We start from the raw sequence: 16,538 nt of genomic DNA, 5'->3' as shown, positions 1-16,538 counted from the left end.
CATGTTCTCCAAAGCGGTCACCCAGTCTATGCTTCATTTCCCCAACGGAGAGGAGACCACATTGTGAGCAGCGAATGCAGTCAACGAGATTGTAATAAGTGCAGGAAAAGCGCTGCTTCACCTGGAAGGCACGTTTGGGCCCTGGGAGGGAGGGAGCAGGTAAATGGGCAGATGCCCTTCAGCAGTCGCAGGGGGAGGTGCCATGGGGCTGTGGGGGGTGGTGGGAGTGAAGGAGGAGTAAATTAGGGCGTGTCCCAGAGGGAACGGTCCCTGCAGAAAGCATACAAGGGAGGGGAAGGGGATATGTGTCTGGTGGTGGCACCATGCGGAGGTGACGGGAGTGGCGACTGATGACCTTTTGAGTATGGATTTCGGTGAAACGACTGGGCTGGTATACCCTTGAGTTTAGAAGACTGAGAGGGGATTTGAGTGAGACAGATAAGATTTTGAAAGGATCGGATACTCTGGCAGCAGGAAACGTTCTTTTCATCCATTCTGTCCACCTTGAACGCGTTTCTGCTGCTGGGTGAGTGCCGAACCAGAGGACACAGCTTAAAAATACGGGGTAGGCCATTTAGGACAGAGATGAGGAGAAACTTCTTCACTCAGAGAGTGGTGGCTGTGTGGAATGCTCTGCCCCAGAGGGCAGTGGAGGCCCAGTCTCTGGATTCATTAAGAAAGAGTTGGATAGAGCTCTCAAGGATAGTGGAATCAAGGGTTATGGAGATAAGGCAGGAACAGGATACTGATTAGGAATGATCAGCCATGATCATATTGAATGGCGTTGCAGGCTCGAAGGGCTGAATGGCCGACTCCTACACCTATTGTCTATTTATTTTTATTTACCATTCCCTCAGAATCTGTTCCTTGTCGTCTTTTTCCCATTTGAAAAGTTTGCATTGCCAAGAGCTCCCCCAGATGTCTTTCTCCTTAACAAACACTTTACACAACTTTTACATCATTAAACCATTCTGCTATATCTGCTCTGAAGGACCCTCTGGACCTTTATAACGGTGCAGCATAACTTCATTTACGAAACCCAGGATCCCCATGTGCTTCACAACCCAGCTTCTTGGCCTGTCCAGCCACCATCAACTGACAAGACGATGACGTGTAATGGGGACTGCCACATTGAAACAGGAAGAAACAAGTTATGGATAACAGCTCGTCAGTTTGGACATTTTAATATCTTCAACGATCAGTGTGTTTCAGCAGTATGGAGTGAAGTGGTGCCTGATTTGGGTCTGCATTGCCGCCGCAATGAGTAAACAACGAGACAAGAAAATCCTGGTCTCCATCAGATGGCCGCAAGTGGAGGACTGCACATGTACGCTGACACAACTCGAGTCACTGGACCGGTGCAGGCATGTGCTGTCGTGACTTAAGGAGCCAAGGCCAGTGTTGAAAACGCCCCACTGGCAGGACAGTGCCGCCAGCACAGCAAGCCCGGGAAAGCAGGTATCACGTCGATGTCCCGGGCCGCAGCCACTCCTTCAATTCCGGCTGGTCCGTGACTAGGTCATGGGGAGTTCTGGAGCGCCTGTCCCGCACCGTCCTCAAGGCTGGATTCTGCTGCAGTAAAACCTTGCACACCTCCTGGTGACCCCCTTCTGCAGCCTGATGGACAAAAGACACCCATCAGAAGGGTGGAGCACAGTGGGGCGAGGGGGGTGAAAATCTGTGACAGTCAGGGGATGCAGGCCAGGGCGGGGGAGGGGTGCAAATCACACACTTGCAAAGCAAATATCACAATTTGGCATGGCGACCCTCCTGGTCTTCGCCTCCCTAAAACCTATCGACACGTGGGACAAAAGTGGCAGCCATTCAGATTAGAGTCATAGAGATGTAGAGGATGGAAACAGACCCTTCGGTCCAACCCGTCCATGCTGACCCAGATATCCCAACCCAATCTAGTCCCACCTGTCAGCGCCCGGCCCATATCCCTCCAAACCCTTCCTATTTATATACCCACCCAATGCCTCTTAAATGCTGCACTGTACCAGCCTCCACCACTTCCTCTGGCAGCCCATTCCACACACGTACCACCCTCTGCGTGAAAAAGTTGCCCCTTAGGTCTCTTTTGTATCTTTCTCCTCTCACCCTAAACCTATGCCCCTCTAGTTCTGGACTCCCCCACCCCAGGGGAAAGACTTTGTCTATTTATCCTATCCATGTCCCTCATGATTTTATAAACCTCTATAAGGTCACCCCCTCAGCCTCCGACGCTCCAGGAAAAACAGCCTCAGCCTGTTCAGCCTCTCCCTGTAGCTCAGATCTTCCAACCCTGGCAACATCCTTGTAAATCTTTTCTGAACCCTTTCAAGTTTCACAACATCTTTCCGATAGGAAGGAGACCAGAATTGCAAGCAATATTCCAACAATGGCCTAACCGATATCCTGTACAGCCGCAACATGACCTCCCAACTCCTGTGCTCAATACTCTGACCAATAAAGGAAAGCATACCAAACACCACTATCCTATCTACCTGCGACTCCACTTTCAAGGAACTATGAAACTGCATTCCAAGGTCCCTTTGTTCAGCAACACTCCCTAGGACCTGACCATTAAGTGTCGACGTCCTGCTAAGGCTTTGTTGCTTTAACACAGCTTCTTGCTGCTGTCAAGGCAAAAATCTGCATCTCTGTCGTACCTTCCGTGACCCCAGGACCATCAAAAGGTGATTTCCAGTCAACCAAGGTCATCTGCAGAGTCATCGCTGTTGCCGTGTAGGAGATGCAGGAGCCAATCTGCTCCCCCAAACGATGGAGGAATAATATTCAGGTTATCTCTTATTTACTTTTCAGTGGTGTTGCTTTGGTGAGTAAATTGCCCAGGGCCAAATCGATCTGCGCCCTTTTAAATCTGACCTCTGGCACAGCCCCTGATTTGAGTCACTCGACCCTCAGCAGAGGGTGACGTACGTTATTCTGGACATCCCTCCTGAAGCTGCCCACCTCTTTCCCCACTGCGGAGGTGTGTGATAAAACGTACACTTCTCTGATCTTTTGGTCATGCGTCCCAGCCTTGCCCCTTGTGGGTCAGGGTCCTATCTGGTTCAGTTACTCTGTCGGCAGCGCTGCGTAGATGCAGGTTGTTGTTGAGCTGAGAGGACTGTGTCACTTTGGGAGGCGTGTATTGCGCCACCAAATGGTCATAAAGTGAAATGTGTCAGCAAAGGGAATAAACTAAAACATGGAAGGTTTTGGGGGAGTTAACCTCTTCACACAGAGTGTGCTGGGTGTGTGAAATGCACTGCCAGCAGTGGGAGTACAGTCAGATACATTATGGACAATTAAGCTACTGTTGGATAGGCACATGGATGACGTAGGTTAGTTTGATCTTAGAGTAGGATAAAAGGTCAGCACAACATTGAGGGCCGAAGGGCCTGTACTGTGCTGTGCTGTTCTCTGGATTTAAGTGTCAGCAGAAATAGTAAGCGTGTTCTTTCAGGGAAGGGGCAGTCGGAAGCGTGCTGAGAGTGTTACACTACCTTGTGTAAAGGAGTCGCACCATCATCGTCTGTGAGTGCAGGGATCGCTCCATAGGTCAGTAACAACTGGAGAACAGAGAGATGGCCACAGTAGGCTGCTCTGTGAAGCGGAGTCACCCCTCCTTTGGTCTGAACGTTGCTGTCTGCTCCCTTCCTCAGCAAGTACTCGCAGATCTCGTAATCACCACGGCGACTGGCGTAGTGCTGGAGAAATAGATGACAGTAACTGTTCGGTGACGATCAAACCTGATCCTCAGACTGATCCTGAGACCCTCTCTTGTGTTTTTCAACAAAACATCCCACACAGAAGGCCTTTCGGCTCATTGTACCTGTCACAGCCCTTTGAAGGGCTGATCCAATTGGTCCCATGGGGCAAAGACACCTGCCTTTCACTTTATCTATACTCCTCACGATTTTATAGATCTCTATGAGGTCACTCCTACAGTCCAATAAAAAAGCGTCCCAATCTATCTTGCCTCTCCTTATAACTCAAACTCTCCATTCTAAATGAAAAACAAAGAACTCTACCCCATTTGGTATCTGTTAAAGTTTGTCTTGCATATAAATGGGATTCAAATTAAGGATAGGGTAAGACAAAAGAATCCACCCTGATCTGCACATCCCTGAGCACTATGGGTAATTTAGCATGGCCAATCCATCCTAACCTGCATATCCCTGGGCACTATGGGTAATTTAGCATGGCCAATCCATCCTAACCTACACATCCTTGAACACTATGGGTAATTTAGCACGGCCAATCCACCTTAACCTGCACATCCCTGAGCACTATGGGTAATTTAGCATGGCCAATCCACCGTAACCTGCACATCCCTGAATACAATGGGTAATTTAGCATGGCCAATCCATCCTAACCTGCACATCCCTGAACACTATGGGGCAATTTAGCACGGCCAATCCACCCTAACCTGCACATCCCTGAACACTATGGGTAATGTAGCACGGCCAATCCATCCTAACCTGCACATCCCTGAACACTATGGGGTAATTTAGCACGGCCAATCCATCCTAACCTGCACATCCCTGAACACTGTGGGGCAATTTAGCACGGCCAATCCACTCTAACCTGGACATCCCTCAACACTATGGGTAATATAGCACGGCCAATCCACCCTAACCTGCACATCCCTGAGCACTATGGGGCAATTTAGCATGGCCAATCCACCCTAACCTGCACATCCCTGAGCACTATGGGTAATTTAGCATGGCCAATCCACCCTAACCTGCACATCCCTGCACACTATGGGTAATTTAGCATGGCCAATCCATCCTAACCTGCACATCCCTGAACACTATGGGGCAATTTAGCACGGCCAATCCACCCTAACCTGCACATCCCTGAACACTAAGGGTAATGTAGCACGGCCAATCCACCCTAACCTGGACATCCCTGAGCACTATGGGTAATATAGCATGGCCAATCCACCCTAACCTGCACATCCCTGAGCACTATGGGTAATTTAGCATGGCCAATCCACCCTAACCTGCACATCCCTGAGCACTATGGGTAATTTAGCATGGCCAATCCACCCTAACCTGCACATCCCTGAGCACTATGGGTAATTTAGCATGGCCAATCCACCCTAACCTGCGCATCCCTGAGCACTATGGGTAATGTAGCATGGCCAATCCACCCTAACCTGCACTTCTGCATCCACCACTTCCTAGGAAGTTCATTCCACACATAAACTACTGTTTACAGAGCTCTTAAGGATAGTGGAATCAAGGGTTATGGGGATAAGGCAGGAACAGGATACTGATTGAGGATGATCAGCCATGACCATAATGAATGGTGGTGCTGGCTCGAAGGGCAGAATGGCCTACTCCTGCACCTATAGTCTATTGTCTATCCCTGAACACTATGGACAATTTCCCACGGCCAATCCATCCTAACCTGCACATCCCTGAGCACTATGGGCAATTTCCCATGGCCAATCCGCCCTGACCTGCACACCTTTGGACTGTGGGAGGAAATCGGAACACCTGGAGGAAACCCACACAGACACGGGGAGAGTGTGCGAACTCCACACAGTCGCCCGAAGGTGGAATCGAACCCGGGACCCTGGCGCTGTGAGGCAGCACTGCTAAGTAACCAAAACTTCAAAATAGAAAGTCAGAATAGAAAGGACAACCTAATCAAGGTTTAAAATTTAAGGCTGTTTGAAAAGTAACACTTCTATTAGATGCCACATAACTGGTAACCCAATGGTCCACTTTTCTGGGTAATGGCTAAAATGAACACAATAGACATAAAATGAATTAGAGTCATAGAGGGTTGGACCGAAGGGTCTGTTTCCATGCTGTACATCTCTATGACTCTCATTCATTTTGTGTCTACTGCCCAGAAAAGTGGACCATTGGGTTACCAGTTATGTGGCACCTAATAGAAATGTTACAATTCAAACAACCGTAAATTTTAAACCTTGATTCGGTTGTCCTTTGTATTCTGATTTTCTATTTTGAAGTTTTGGTTACTTAGCAGTGCTGCTTCACAGCACCAGGGACCGGGGTTCGATTCCACCTTCGGGCGACTGTGTGGGGTTTGCACACTCTCCCTGTGTCTGTGTGGGTTTCCTCTGGGTGCTCTGGTTTCCAAAGATGCAGCAGGTGAGGGTGGATTGGCCATGCTAAGTTACCCAGAGTATCCAGGGATAGGCAGGTTCGGGTGGATTAGCCAAGTGAAATGCAGAGGTACTGTCGGGGTGGAATGCTCTTTGGATGAGTGGTGTGGGCACGATGGGCCAAATGGCCTGCTTCCACATTGTAGGGATTCCATTCAAATTAACTTAAAACCGACAACAGAAAGATTTGCAATCTTGAATGGCACTCCACGGTAGCTGATGGAATTTCATCGAAATTTTAATTAAGATCTCCGCTTGGATGAGCATGAAATTGTGCAGTTAGCTCAAGGGCAAGTAGGGATGGTCAGCACATGTTCGTCTTGCTAGAGATATCCATATCCTGTAAATGTAGAAAACGTCTGTGCCCAGAAACGAACACGGTCCTGTAAGTGGGACTGAACCATAAATGCTTATCGTGCCTCCTTTGCTTTTGTAGTGAATGGCTCTGTAATAAATTTGTCAGTCCAAAGGAAAATAACCTTCTCAAGCTGCCCAGCACTCACTGGAGGAGTTGAAAAATGTGGTGCTGGAAAAACACAGCAGGCCAGGCAGCATCCGAGGAGCAGGAGAATCGACGTTTCGGGCATCAGCCCTTCTTCAGGAATGAGGCTGGTGTGCCAAGCGGGCTGAGATAAAAGGTAGGAGGGGGAGGGAATTTGGGGGAGGGGCGTTGGGAATACGATAGGTGAAAGGAGGTGAGGGTGAGGGTTATAGGCCAGAGAGGGGGTGAAGGCAGAGATGTCAGGAAGAAGATTGCAGGTCAAGAGGGCGGTGCTGAATCCAGGATTTGGGACTGAGATAAGTGGGGGGAGGGGAAATGAGGAAGCTGGAGAAATCTACATTCATCCCGTGTGGTTGGAGGGTTCCGAGGTGGAAGATGAGGCGCTCTTCCTCCAGGCGTCGTGTGGCCATGGTCTGGCGATGGAGGAGGCCAAGGACCTGCATGTCCTTGCGGAGTGGGAGGGGGAGTTAAAGTGTTCAGCCACGGGGCGGTTGGGTTGGTTGGTCCGGGTGTCCCAGAGGTGTTCCCTGAAACGTTCCGCAAGTAGGCGGCCTGTCTCCCCAATGTAGAGGAGACCACATCGGGTGCAGCGGATACAGTAAATGATGTGTGTGGAAGTGCAGGTGAATTAGCGATGGATATAGAAGGATCCATTGGGGACTTGGAGAGACCTGAGGGGGGAGGTGTGGGCGCAAGTTTTGCACTTCTTGCGGTTGCAGGGGAAGGTGCCGGGAGTGGAGGTTGGGTCGGTGGGAGGTGTGGACCTGACAAGGGAGTCGTAGAGGGAGTGGTCTCTCTGGAATGCTGATAGGGGTGGGGAGGGAAATATATCCCTGGTGGTGGGGTCCGTTTGGAAGTGGCGGAAAAGACGTAGAATGATACAATGTATCCGCAGGTTGGTGGGGTGGTAGGTGAGGACCAGTGGGGTTCTGTCATGGTGTATATATTCTGTATGTATATTTCTCCAGCTTCCTCATTTCCCCTCCCCCCACCTTATCTCAGTCCCAGCCCCCAGATTCAGCACCCCTCTCTTGACCTGCAATCTTCTTCCTGACCTCTCCACCCACCAGCCCCTCTCCGGCCTTTCACCCTCACCTTAACCTCCTTCCACCTATCGTATTCCCAGCGCCCCTCCCCCAAATCCCTCCCCCCCTACCTTTTTTTCTCAGCCCGCTTGGCACACCAGCCTCATTCCTGAAGAAGGGCTTAGACCAGAAACGTCGATTCTCCTGCACCTCGGATGCTGCCTGACCTGCTGTGTTTTCAACTCTGGTCCTCCAGCATCTGCAGTCCTCACTGCAGGAGACCAAGCACTGAGTGCAGACAGACTGCTCTTGCATTCCACCCTGTGGCTGCTTCAAGTACATCACCCTGGGCCCCAGAGTGCTTTCATCAGAGCAGGAAGCACTGGAAATAAAATGATCCAAAACAGTGATTCCAGCCCCCCCCCCCTGCAGAGTAAACGGTGACGTTCCAAACTGCTGGGGTTCCAGCAAGCGACAGGACATGGGGAACAAGCTATGAGTGGGACACTTGCCTTGTTTTGGTGAGGGATTGAATACAAGGGCAGGGAGTTTAGGATGGAGCTGGAAAAGGCATGAGTGAGGCCACAGCTGGAGGACTGGGTGCAGATCTTGTCACGACAGTGTAGGAAGGACGCGATTTGTCCTGGTGAGAGCGCAGAGGAGATTCACCCAGGACGTTGCCTGGGCTGAAGCGATGGCAACAGATGAGCGAGGCTGGGTTGTCTGCCTTCAAGCAGAGATGGGTGAGGGAGGACCTGATTGAGGTGTACAAAGTTATGAGGGGCACAGATATTCCCCCTTTACAGAGGGGTCAATTAACTGGGCAGGCAGGGGCGGGGGCACAGTTTTAAAGGTGAAGAGCACGAGGGGATTTGAAGCAATATTTGTTCCATTAGTGGGTGGTGGGTATGTGCGATTCTCTGTCTGAAAAGGTGGCAGAGGGTGGGAACCCTGAAGAAGAATTTAGACGAGCAGTTCAAACACCAGACAGTACAAAGCTACAGAGCAAGTGCTGAGAAATGGGATTAGAACCGACAGATGTGGACATGATGGGCTGAACAGCCTTTTCCCCACATGACTCTCTCGACCTCATCTGAACTTAGAAAGATGCGACAGTGATCCCGCCTGGCATTCTCCCCAACTTGGAACACACCCTCCGTGACCCAAATCATTTCCCCTCCCCAGTGGCTGTCCAAGGCTTCCCCCTTGGCTGAACTGACCCTTAACCCCTGAATTTGAGTTCTCAGCACGCAGCCTGTGACTGAGAGCGCTCGAAAGAGCTCAAGCATCACTCACCAAAGCAGTGTAGCCCGACAGGTCAGGCAAACTGGGGTCCGTCCCCTTCTCCAGAAACTTCTGGACTCTGTTGAAGTCGCCACTACTGGCTGCTGACCAGATACCTACGTCGGGGGAGGGAGAACGAGAGAAATGGTGTCAGACGCCATGATGCTTATTTCACCGACACGGCTTCCTCGGTGAATTATAGTTTCTACTCTAGCCGCTTTCAGGGGTGCAAGCCTGACCTTCACAGCCTTCTACGTTCAGAAATTTGGGACAGGCAGTGGCAGACGGTCATGTCACTGGTCCAGACTGACCGGACGAACACAGGTTCGAGTCCCACCCTGGCAGCTTGTGGAATTTAAATGTAGTGAATAAAATACGGATTTTGATTGCCATGGTGGCCACGGGATAATCACTAACTGTTGTTAAAAACCTACCCGGTTCTCACCAGTGTCCCTCAGGGAAGGAAATCGGCCATCCTCGCCTGGTCCATGTGAACCCAGAGTCACAGCGGGCGTGGCTGATTCTCGGCTGCCCACAGAAATGGCCCCAGGGCCACTCCGTTCAAGAGCAGTTGGGGATTGGCAGCATTTGTGAAGAGAAGGCAGAGCTAACCTGTCGCGTCCAGTGGCCTCTTCTTCAGAATGGCGCCTTCACTGCCGAAGGAGAGTCACTCAGCTCCTAACCTGCAATCTTCTTCCTGCCCTCTTCGCCCCCACCCCACTCCGGCCTATCACTCTCACCTTGACCTCCTTCCACCTATCACATCTCCATCGCCCCTCCCCCAAGTCCCTCCTCCCTACCTTTTATCTTAACCTGCCTGCCACCCTCTCCTCATTCCTGATGAAGGGCTAAAGCAACACATTTTCAACTCGGAAAATGAACCCTGCTCCCTTTCCACGGATGCTGCCAGACCTGCTGAGTTTCTCCAGCAATTTCTGTTTGTGTGCAAAACACATTGTAAAGCAAGCTGACGGAAGAAACAGGGGGAAAATGACAACTGTTTGGCCCGTCAAGGCTGCTGCATCATTCAATGCGTCGTGGCTGGTGTTGGGCATCCACTCCACCTTCCTGTCCTCTCCATATATTCCCCACTCCCCTGAGAGAATCCAAAAAAAAATCCACGCAAGTAAAACAAAGAACTGCAGATGCCGGAACCTGGACCAAACCAAGAAGGGTGACTGGGCTCGAAAGTTTAACTTGATTTTTTATTCACAGATGCTGAGTTTCTCCAGATACTTCGTTCAACGGTGGAGTGTCCACAACCCACTGAAAAAGACCAAAGAATCGCCGCCTCCGAGTGAAGAAATTCGTCCTCATCCATCGGACCCTTCTCCAAATTCTCCATATTGGACATCTCACTCTCGGAGAAAGTGAGGACTGCAGATCACAGCTGTAAAGTGTGCCGCTGGGAAAGCGCAGCAGGTCAGGCAGCATCCGAGGAGCAGGAGAGTCGACGTTTTGGCCCTTCATCAAGCATGTGAAGGGGGTGGGAGGTGGGAAGGTAGATGCAAGTGGGGAGTGATTGTGACAGGTCGGTAGGGAAGGTGGAGTGGATAAGAGGAAGGAAGATGGACAGGTAGGAGAGGTCAAGAGGGCAATGCCGAACTGGATCCAGAATGAGTTGGGGGAAGAGGCGATGAGGAAACTCGTGAAATCGATGCTGATGCCTTATGGTTGGAGGGTCCCAAGGCAGAAGATGAGGTATTCTTCCTCCAGTTGTCAGGTGGCTTGGATTTGACAGTGGAGGCGGCCCAGGACTTGCATGGCCTTGCCGAAGGGGGAGGGGGAGTTGAAGTGGTCGGCCACAGGGCGGCAGGGTTGTTTGGTGCGTGTGTGTCCCAGAGATGTTCCCGGAGGTGCACTGCGAGTTGGCGGCCTGCCTCCCCGATGTGGAGGAGACCACATCGGGAGCAACGGACACAGTAGATGAGGGGTTTGGAGGTGCAGGAAAATCTCTGCCAAATGTGAAAAGATCCTTTGGAGCCTGGGACAGAGGTGTGGAGGGTGGGTTGATGGGGGTGCGGGTGGGCCTAACGAGGGAATCATGGAACGCACACAGGGATGGGAAGGGAAATCTATCTCTGGTGGTGGGGTCTGAATGCACTGCATCTGCAGATTAGTGGGGTGGAAGGTGAGGATCGGGGGTGGGGTTCTGTCCTTGTTGTGGTTGGGGGGGGTGGGGTTCAAGGGCGGAGGTGCACTGGAGGGCATTATTGATCAAATGGGATGGGAAATTGTGGTCCTTGAAATAGGAGGCCAGAAAGGGTGTCCTGGAGTGGTACTGCTCCTCCTGAGACCAGATGCAGTGGAAGTGGAGGAATTGGGAGTAAGGGACAGCGTTTTTACAGGAGGGGAGGTGGAGTCCAGGTAACAGTGGGAGTCGGAGGGGGTTTGAAATATATGTTTGGGTTGAATCAGTTGCTGGACGTGGAGTCGGAAGGGGTGGGGGGTGCCTGAGATGGTCCAGGTGAACTTAAGGTCAGGGTGCAAAGTGTTAGTGAAGTTGATGAACTGTTCAACCTCCTCATGAGAGAACGAGGTGGCGCTGATATACTCGTCAATGTAGAGGAAGAAAAGGTCGGGGATGGTGCCAGTGTAACTGCAGAAAATGGACTGTTCCAGTTATCCGATGAAGAGCAGGCATAGCTAGGGCCCACACAGATGCCTAAGGCTACCCCTTTGGTCTGAAGGAAGCGGGAGGATTTGAAGACGTTTTTGAGGGTGAAGACCAGTTCCGCCAATCGAATGAGTATGTCGGTGGAGGGGTACTGGTTGGGTTGTTGGGAGAGGAACAAACAGAGGGCTTGGAGGCTTCTGTCAACTCTGTCAAGCCTGTTCACAATCTTTTTAAGTTTTCCCTCTCAGTCAGAGAGACGTCCAACACAGAAACAGACCCTTCGGCCCAACTCCTCCATGCTGACCAGATATCCTAAACTAATCGAGTCCCACTTGCCAGCACTTGGCCCATACCCCTCTAAACCTTTCCTACTCAAATACCCAGATTTCTTTTAAATGTTGTAACTGTACCAGACTCCACTACTTCCTCTGGCAGCTCATTCCATACCCACACCCTCTGTGTGTGAAAACATTGCCCCTAAGGTCCCTTTTATGTCTTCCCCTCTCACCTTAAATCTCGTTTTGGATTCCCTTAGCCCAGGGAAAAGAATTTGGCTATTTACCCTATCCATGCTCCCTCATGATTTTATAAACCTCTATCAGGTCACCCCTCAGTCTCCGATGCTCCAGGGAAAACAACCCCAGCCTGTTCAGCTTCTCCCTGTAGCTCAAACCCTCCAACCCTGGCAACATCCTTGTAAATCTTTTCTGAACCCTTTCAAGTTTCGCAACATCTTTCCTAAGCAGGAACACGGCATTCCAAAAGTGGCCTAAACAAGACAGCTGCAACATGACATTCCAACTCCTAAACTCAACGCACGGTCCAACAAACTTGAGGGGAAAGATATAAAAGAAAGCTAAGGGGCAACATTTTCACAGAGGGTGGTACGTGTATGGAATGAGCTGTCAGAGGAAGTGGTGGAGGCTGGTACAATTGCAACATTTAAGAGGCATTTGGATGGGGATATGAATAGGAAGGGTCTGGAGGTACAAGGGCCAGGTGCTGGCAGATGGGACGAGATTGGGTTGGGATATCTGGTTGGCATGGACGGGTTGGACCGTAGGGTCTGTTTCCATGCTGTTCATCTCCAAAACTCTAAAAGCACTCAAATAAAAATAGGCTGATTCATTGGGGCACTGTCAATAAACATTAAAATAGCACTGTTTACCTCTGTCAAAATCCATCTCCTCTAGTGTTTGGTGTACACTACTTGGCACTGAGGAGCCATGAGAACAGCATCCACAATCCAAACCATGGTCATCAGATGTCATGAGTCCTGGCGGTGTTGCTGTTGGCGGCTCTGTCTCGACCCAACTGCAGAAGAGAACAGAGACACAATTCAGTGGAAATTTATCAAACTCTTTTGACCCAAGTTTGCATTCCACAACACATGTTCCAACAGTGCACGTGCATTCGGATAAAATTCCACCGTCAGCCAACCCCTGGAGAGAAGACTGACAGGAGATCTGATCAAGGTTTTCAAAACCATTGGGGGTGGGTGGGGTGGTGGGGAGCTGCATAGGACAAATAAGCTCCCACTTGTAAAATGAACAATAAGTGAGAGAGCACAGATTTAAAGAAACGTGCAAAAAAAAAGCAAAGGTGACATGAGAAATAAATGTTTGCACACAGCGAGCAGTTCAGGCATTGCCTGGAAGTGTGGCGCAGGCAGGTTCCATTGAAGCATTCAAAAGAGCAATGGACGATTTATTTTGGAGTGGGGACGGGGGGGGGAAAAGCAGGGGATTGGCACTAGGTAATAATGTTCTTTTGGATTCGTCTCAACATTTCAGTGATTCTGTATTAACTGGAATTAATGAGGTGGCATGGTGGCTCAGTGGTTAGCACCACTGCCTCTCAGCAATCAATGTGGAGTTTGCATGTTCTCCCCGTGTCTGCGTGGGTTTCCTTGTGCAGGCCAGGTGAATTAACCATAGTGCTAGGTGCATTAGTCAGGGGTATATACAGGGCAGGGGAATAGGTCTGGGTGGGTTACTCTTTGGTAGGTTGGTGTGGACTTGTTGGGCCAAAGGGCCTGTTTCCATACTGTAGGGAATCTAATCCAATAAACAAACTGAATTAGCTTTGTAGACATGTCCTCATATGAGTACAGTGAAAAGTTGACAAGTCATCACTTACAATACCCTCTGAAGGTACCCAGGCACAGATTCTGATGCACAAGTTCTTAGGAAAGAAAATATTGAAAAATAAAGAGTTCAGTGTCACAGTCCTTCCAACCCAGTGCACCCAGGCACTGAGCTCCCTGTAACTGAAGGAGATTTCTCCACCTGCACTGGATACACCAGTGGAGGAATTGTCACTATAGACGCCATCTCTTCACTGCTGGGTCCACCATATGCAGGAAAAAAAAGGGATCACATAAGAATGCATTCGTGCAGCATCTTTATCCTCAATTGTTCAAAGGTTACAGGTTTGAATGTCAGTCTGATTTAGTGGTTGTCTGGTCGCTCGACATCACAACCCAGGCTCCTTATCTCTCACCAGTCACTCGCTGTCCCCCCCAAACCCATCTCCCCCATGTCTTCAGCCTGACAGCGGGGAGAAATGTGGCACCTGGGGCCACAGGGAGGATTTCTCAGCTCGGGTGGAAGCAACTGGGCAACTGTTTCGAAGAACAGGGGAGGAAAGCTCTGCCCAGCACCTGGACCAATATTTCGCCTTCAACCCACATCATAAGAAAAGATCTGGCCTGCCGTTTATGGGAGGTGTTGTGTGCAAATTGGTTGCCATCTTCCTTCACATAACAACACTGATGTAGCTACACTTCAAAAGTACCTTATTGAGGCCAACAGAGCTATTTGGTGATTATGAAAAGCACTATATTAGTTTAAAAACATTCCTTTTGCCATTTAATTACTCCCACCGGCTGCACCAACCCACATGGGCATCTCCCAATGCAGGGGGAGGTCATTCAGCCCGTAATTCCAATGTGTGGCCAGCAACGTGAAACATTGACACAATCCCTCCCTATCCACATAGGCTGAGCATTCCCAGCATTTTCCGTTTTTTTTTTCTTCAGGAACGTTGATGTGGTCAAACGGCCACATTGTACTTGGTCCAAGCTGCTCAAGGATTTCGAAGTACTTAAAACGTGACAGAGTGGAATACATATGATCCATAAAAACCTCAAATCAAAAAGCAGTTTTTGTCATGAAGAACAACCCCTTCCCGGCTGTTAGCAAATTTATGAACGGACCTCTCCTATATTCAAGCTGATCTTTCTCTGCACCTTCTCTGTGGCTGGAAGATTCTGCGCTGCATTGTGTTCTATTACCCTGTCTTACTTACCTAAGGTACGACTTGTCTGGTTGGCATGCAATGCAACACTTTTCATTGTATCTCAGTACATGACAATAATAAAGGGTGGCATAGTGGCATTGGACAAATAATCCAAATGCCCAGGCTGATGGTCTGAAGAGGGAAAGTTAGCCAATGTTGACTAATGCGACCACCAATGAATGAGGGAAGGAAATCTGCTGCCCTTACCCAATCTGTGATGTGGAGGCGTTCGTGTTGGACTGGGGTGGGCAAAGTTAAAAATCACACAACACCAGGTTGTAATCCAACAGGTTTATTTGGAAGTACAAGCTTTTGGAGCACTGTTCCTTCATCAGGTCTAAATAAACCTGTCGGACTATAACCTGGTGTTGTGTGATTTTTGTTAACCGTATCCAATCTGGCCTACATGTGACTCCAGACCCACAGCAATGTAGTTGACTCTTAACTGCCCTTGGTCAATTCGGGAATGACAATAAACATTGGTCTAGCCAATGGCGCTCACAGCTCATGGACGAGTAGAGAAAAACCACAATCAATTATTGCTGAAAATCTGTCCGGCTCACAAAATATCGTTAAGGGAAGGAAATCTCCAGTTCTGGTCCAATCTGGCCGACATACGACCCACAGATATATCCGCACAGCACAAGGGTCCCAGGTTCAATTCCAGCCTCGGATGACTGTCTGTGTGGAGTTTGCACATTCTCCCCGTGTCTGCGTGGGTTTCCTCCGGGTGCTCCGGTTTCCTCCCACAGTCCAAAGGTGTGCAGGTTAGGTGAATTGGCCATGCTAAATTACCCATAGTGTTCAGGGATGTGCAGGTTAGGGTGGATTGGCCATGCTAAATTACCCATAGTGCTCAGGGATGTGTATTCCTGATGTGTAGACCATTCCTGATGAAGGGCTTATGCTCGAAACGTCGAATTCTCTATTCCTGAGATGCTGCCTAACCTGCTGTGCTTTGACCAGCAACACATTTGCATCAGGGATGTGTAGGTTAGGGTGGATTGGCCATGCTAAATTACCTATAGTGCTCAGGGATGTGCAGGTTAGGGTGGATTGGCCATGCTAAATTACCCATAGTGCTCAGGGATGTGCAGGTTAGGGTGGATTGGCCATGCTACATTACCCATAGTGTTAGGTGCATTGGTCGGAGGGAGGTGGGTCTGAGTCGGTTACTCCTCAGAGAGTCAGTGTGGACTGGTTGGGCTGAAGGGCCTGTTTCCACACTATAGGGAATCTAATCTAATCTTTGACTCTTAACCACCCTCTGAAATGGCCCAAGAAGGCAAGCTCGCTTCAAGGGGCAAGTGGGAAGGGCTACAAATACGTCAGCCCACGCCCCACGGAAAGGGGCAAACCTTTTGCCAGCAACCCAGAGGGAACGTCAGGCCCCCAAATGAAAACTCCGGGAGGTCTGTTGCTGATGTGCTGGTGCTGCCTGAAGGTGAACACTGCCAAGCAAGCCTCGGTGAGTCAGAAATTGCCAAAAACAAAAAGAAAACCCCTTCTCCGAAGCCGAGCCGCTAACGCCCGAGGAGCAGCAAGCTGGAAATGTGGAGAGTGTCCGTCCAAACGCCATGGCTCCGACTCACCTCCTCTCCGGGAGAGCAATGACAGACCAGGGCTACTGTCACTGACACGGCGAAAAGATACAAGGGGCAGCCGGCCAGCCAATCAGGC

General features: G+C 50.0%; 1 protein-coding gene across 2 annotated transcripts; it reads right to left on the bottom strand.

Moving 5' to 3' along the window:
- Window positions 1-1,168: 1,168 nt before the first annotated feature.
- ankrd39 (ankyrin repeat domain 39) lies at window positions 1,169-16,530 on the bottom strand. 2 transcript variants are annotated; one of them, XM_060856563.1, is made up of 5 exons: window positions 16,451-16,530; window positions 12,727-12,872; window positions 8,954-9,057; window positions 3,492-3,695; window positions 1,169-1,617 (listed from the first exon to the last, which is right to left on the bottom strand). In XM_060856563.1, the coding sequence occupies exons 2-5, from the start codon at window positions 12,827-12,829 to the stop codon at window positions 1,462-1,464; spliced, it is 567 nt and encodes a 188-aa protein (XP_060712546.1). In that variant the 5' UTR covers window positions 12,830-12,872; window positions 16,451-16,530; the 3' UTR covers window positions 1,169-1,461. The 2 variants fall into 2 exon arrangements, with proteins under 2 accessions (XP_060712546.1, XP_060712547.1); XM_060856564.1 differs by lacking the exon at window positions 16,451-16,530 and adding an exon at window positions 16,361-16,415.
- Between the last annotated feature and the right edge of the window lie 8 nt (window positions 16,531-16,538).

This window comes from Hemiscyllium ocellatum, chromosome 48 (assembly GCF_020745735.1).
Source record: "Hemiscyllium ocellatum isolate sHemOce1 chromosome 48, sHemOce1.pat.X.cur, whole genome shotgun sequence".
NCBI classification, from domain to species: domain Eukaryota; kingdom Metazoa; phylum Chordata; class Chondrichthyes; order Orectolobiformes; family Hemiscylliidae; genus Hemiscyllium; species Hemiscyllium ocellatum.
Note: the sequence above shows the minus strand (reverse complement) of the source record. Positions and strands in the feature narration are given on the sequence as shown.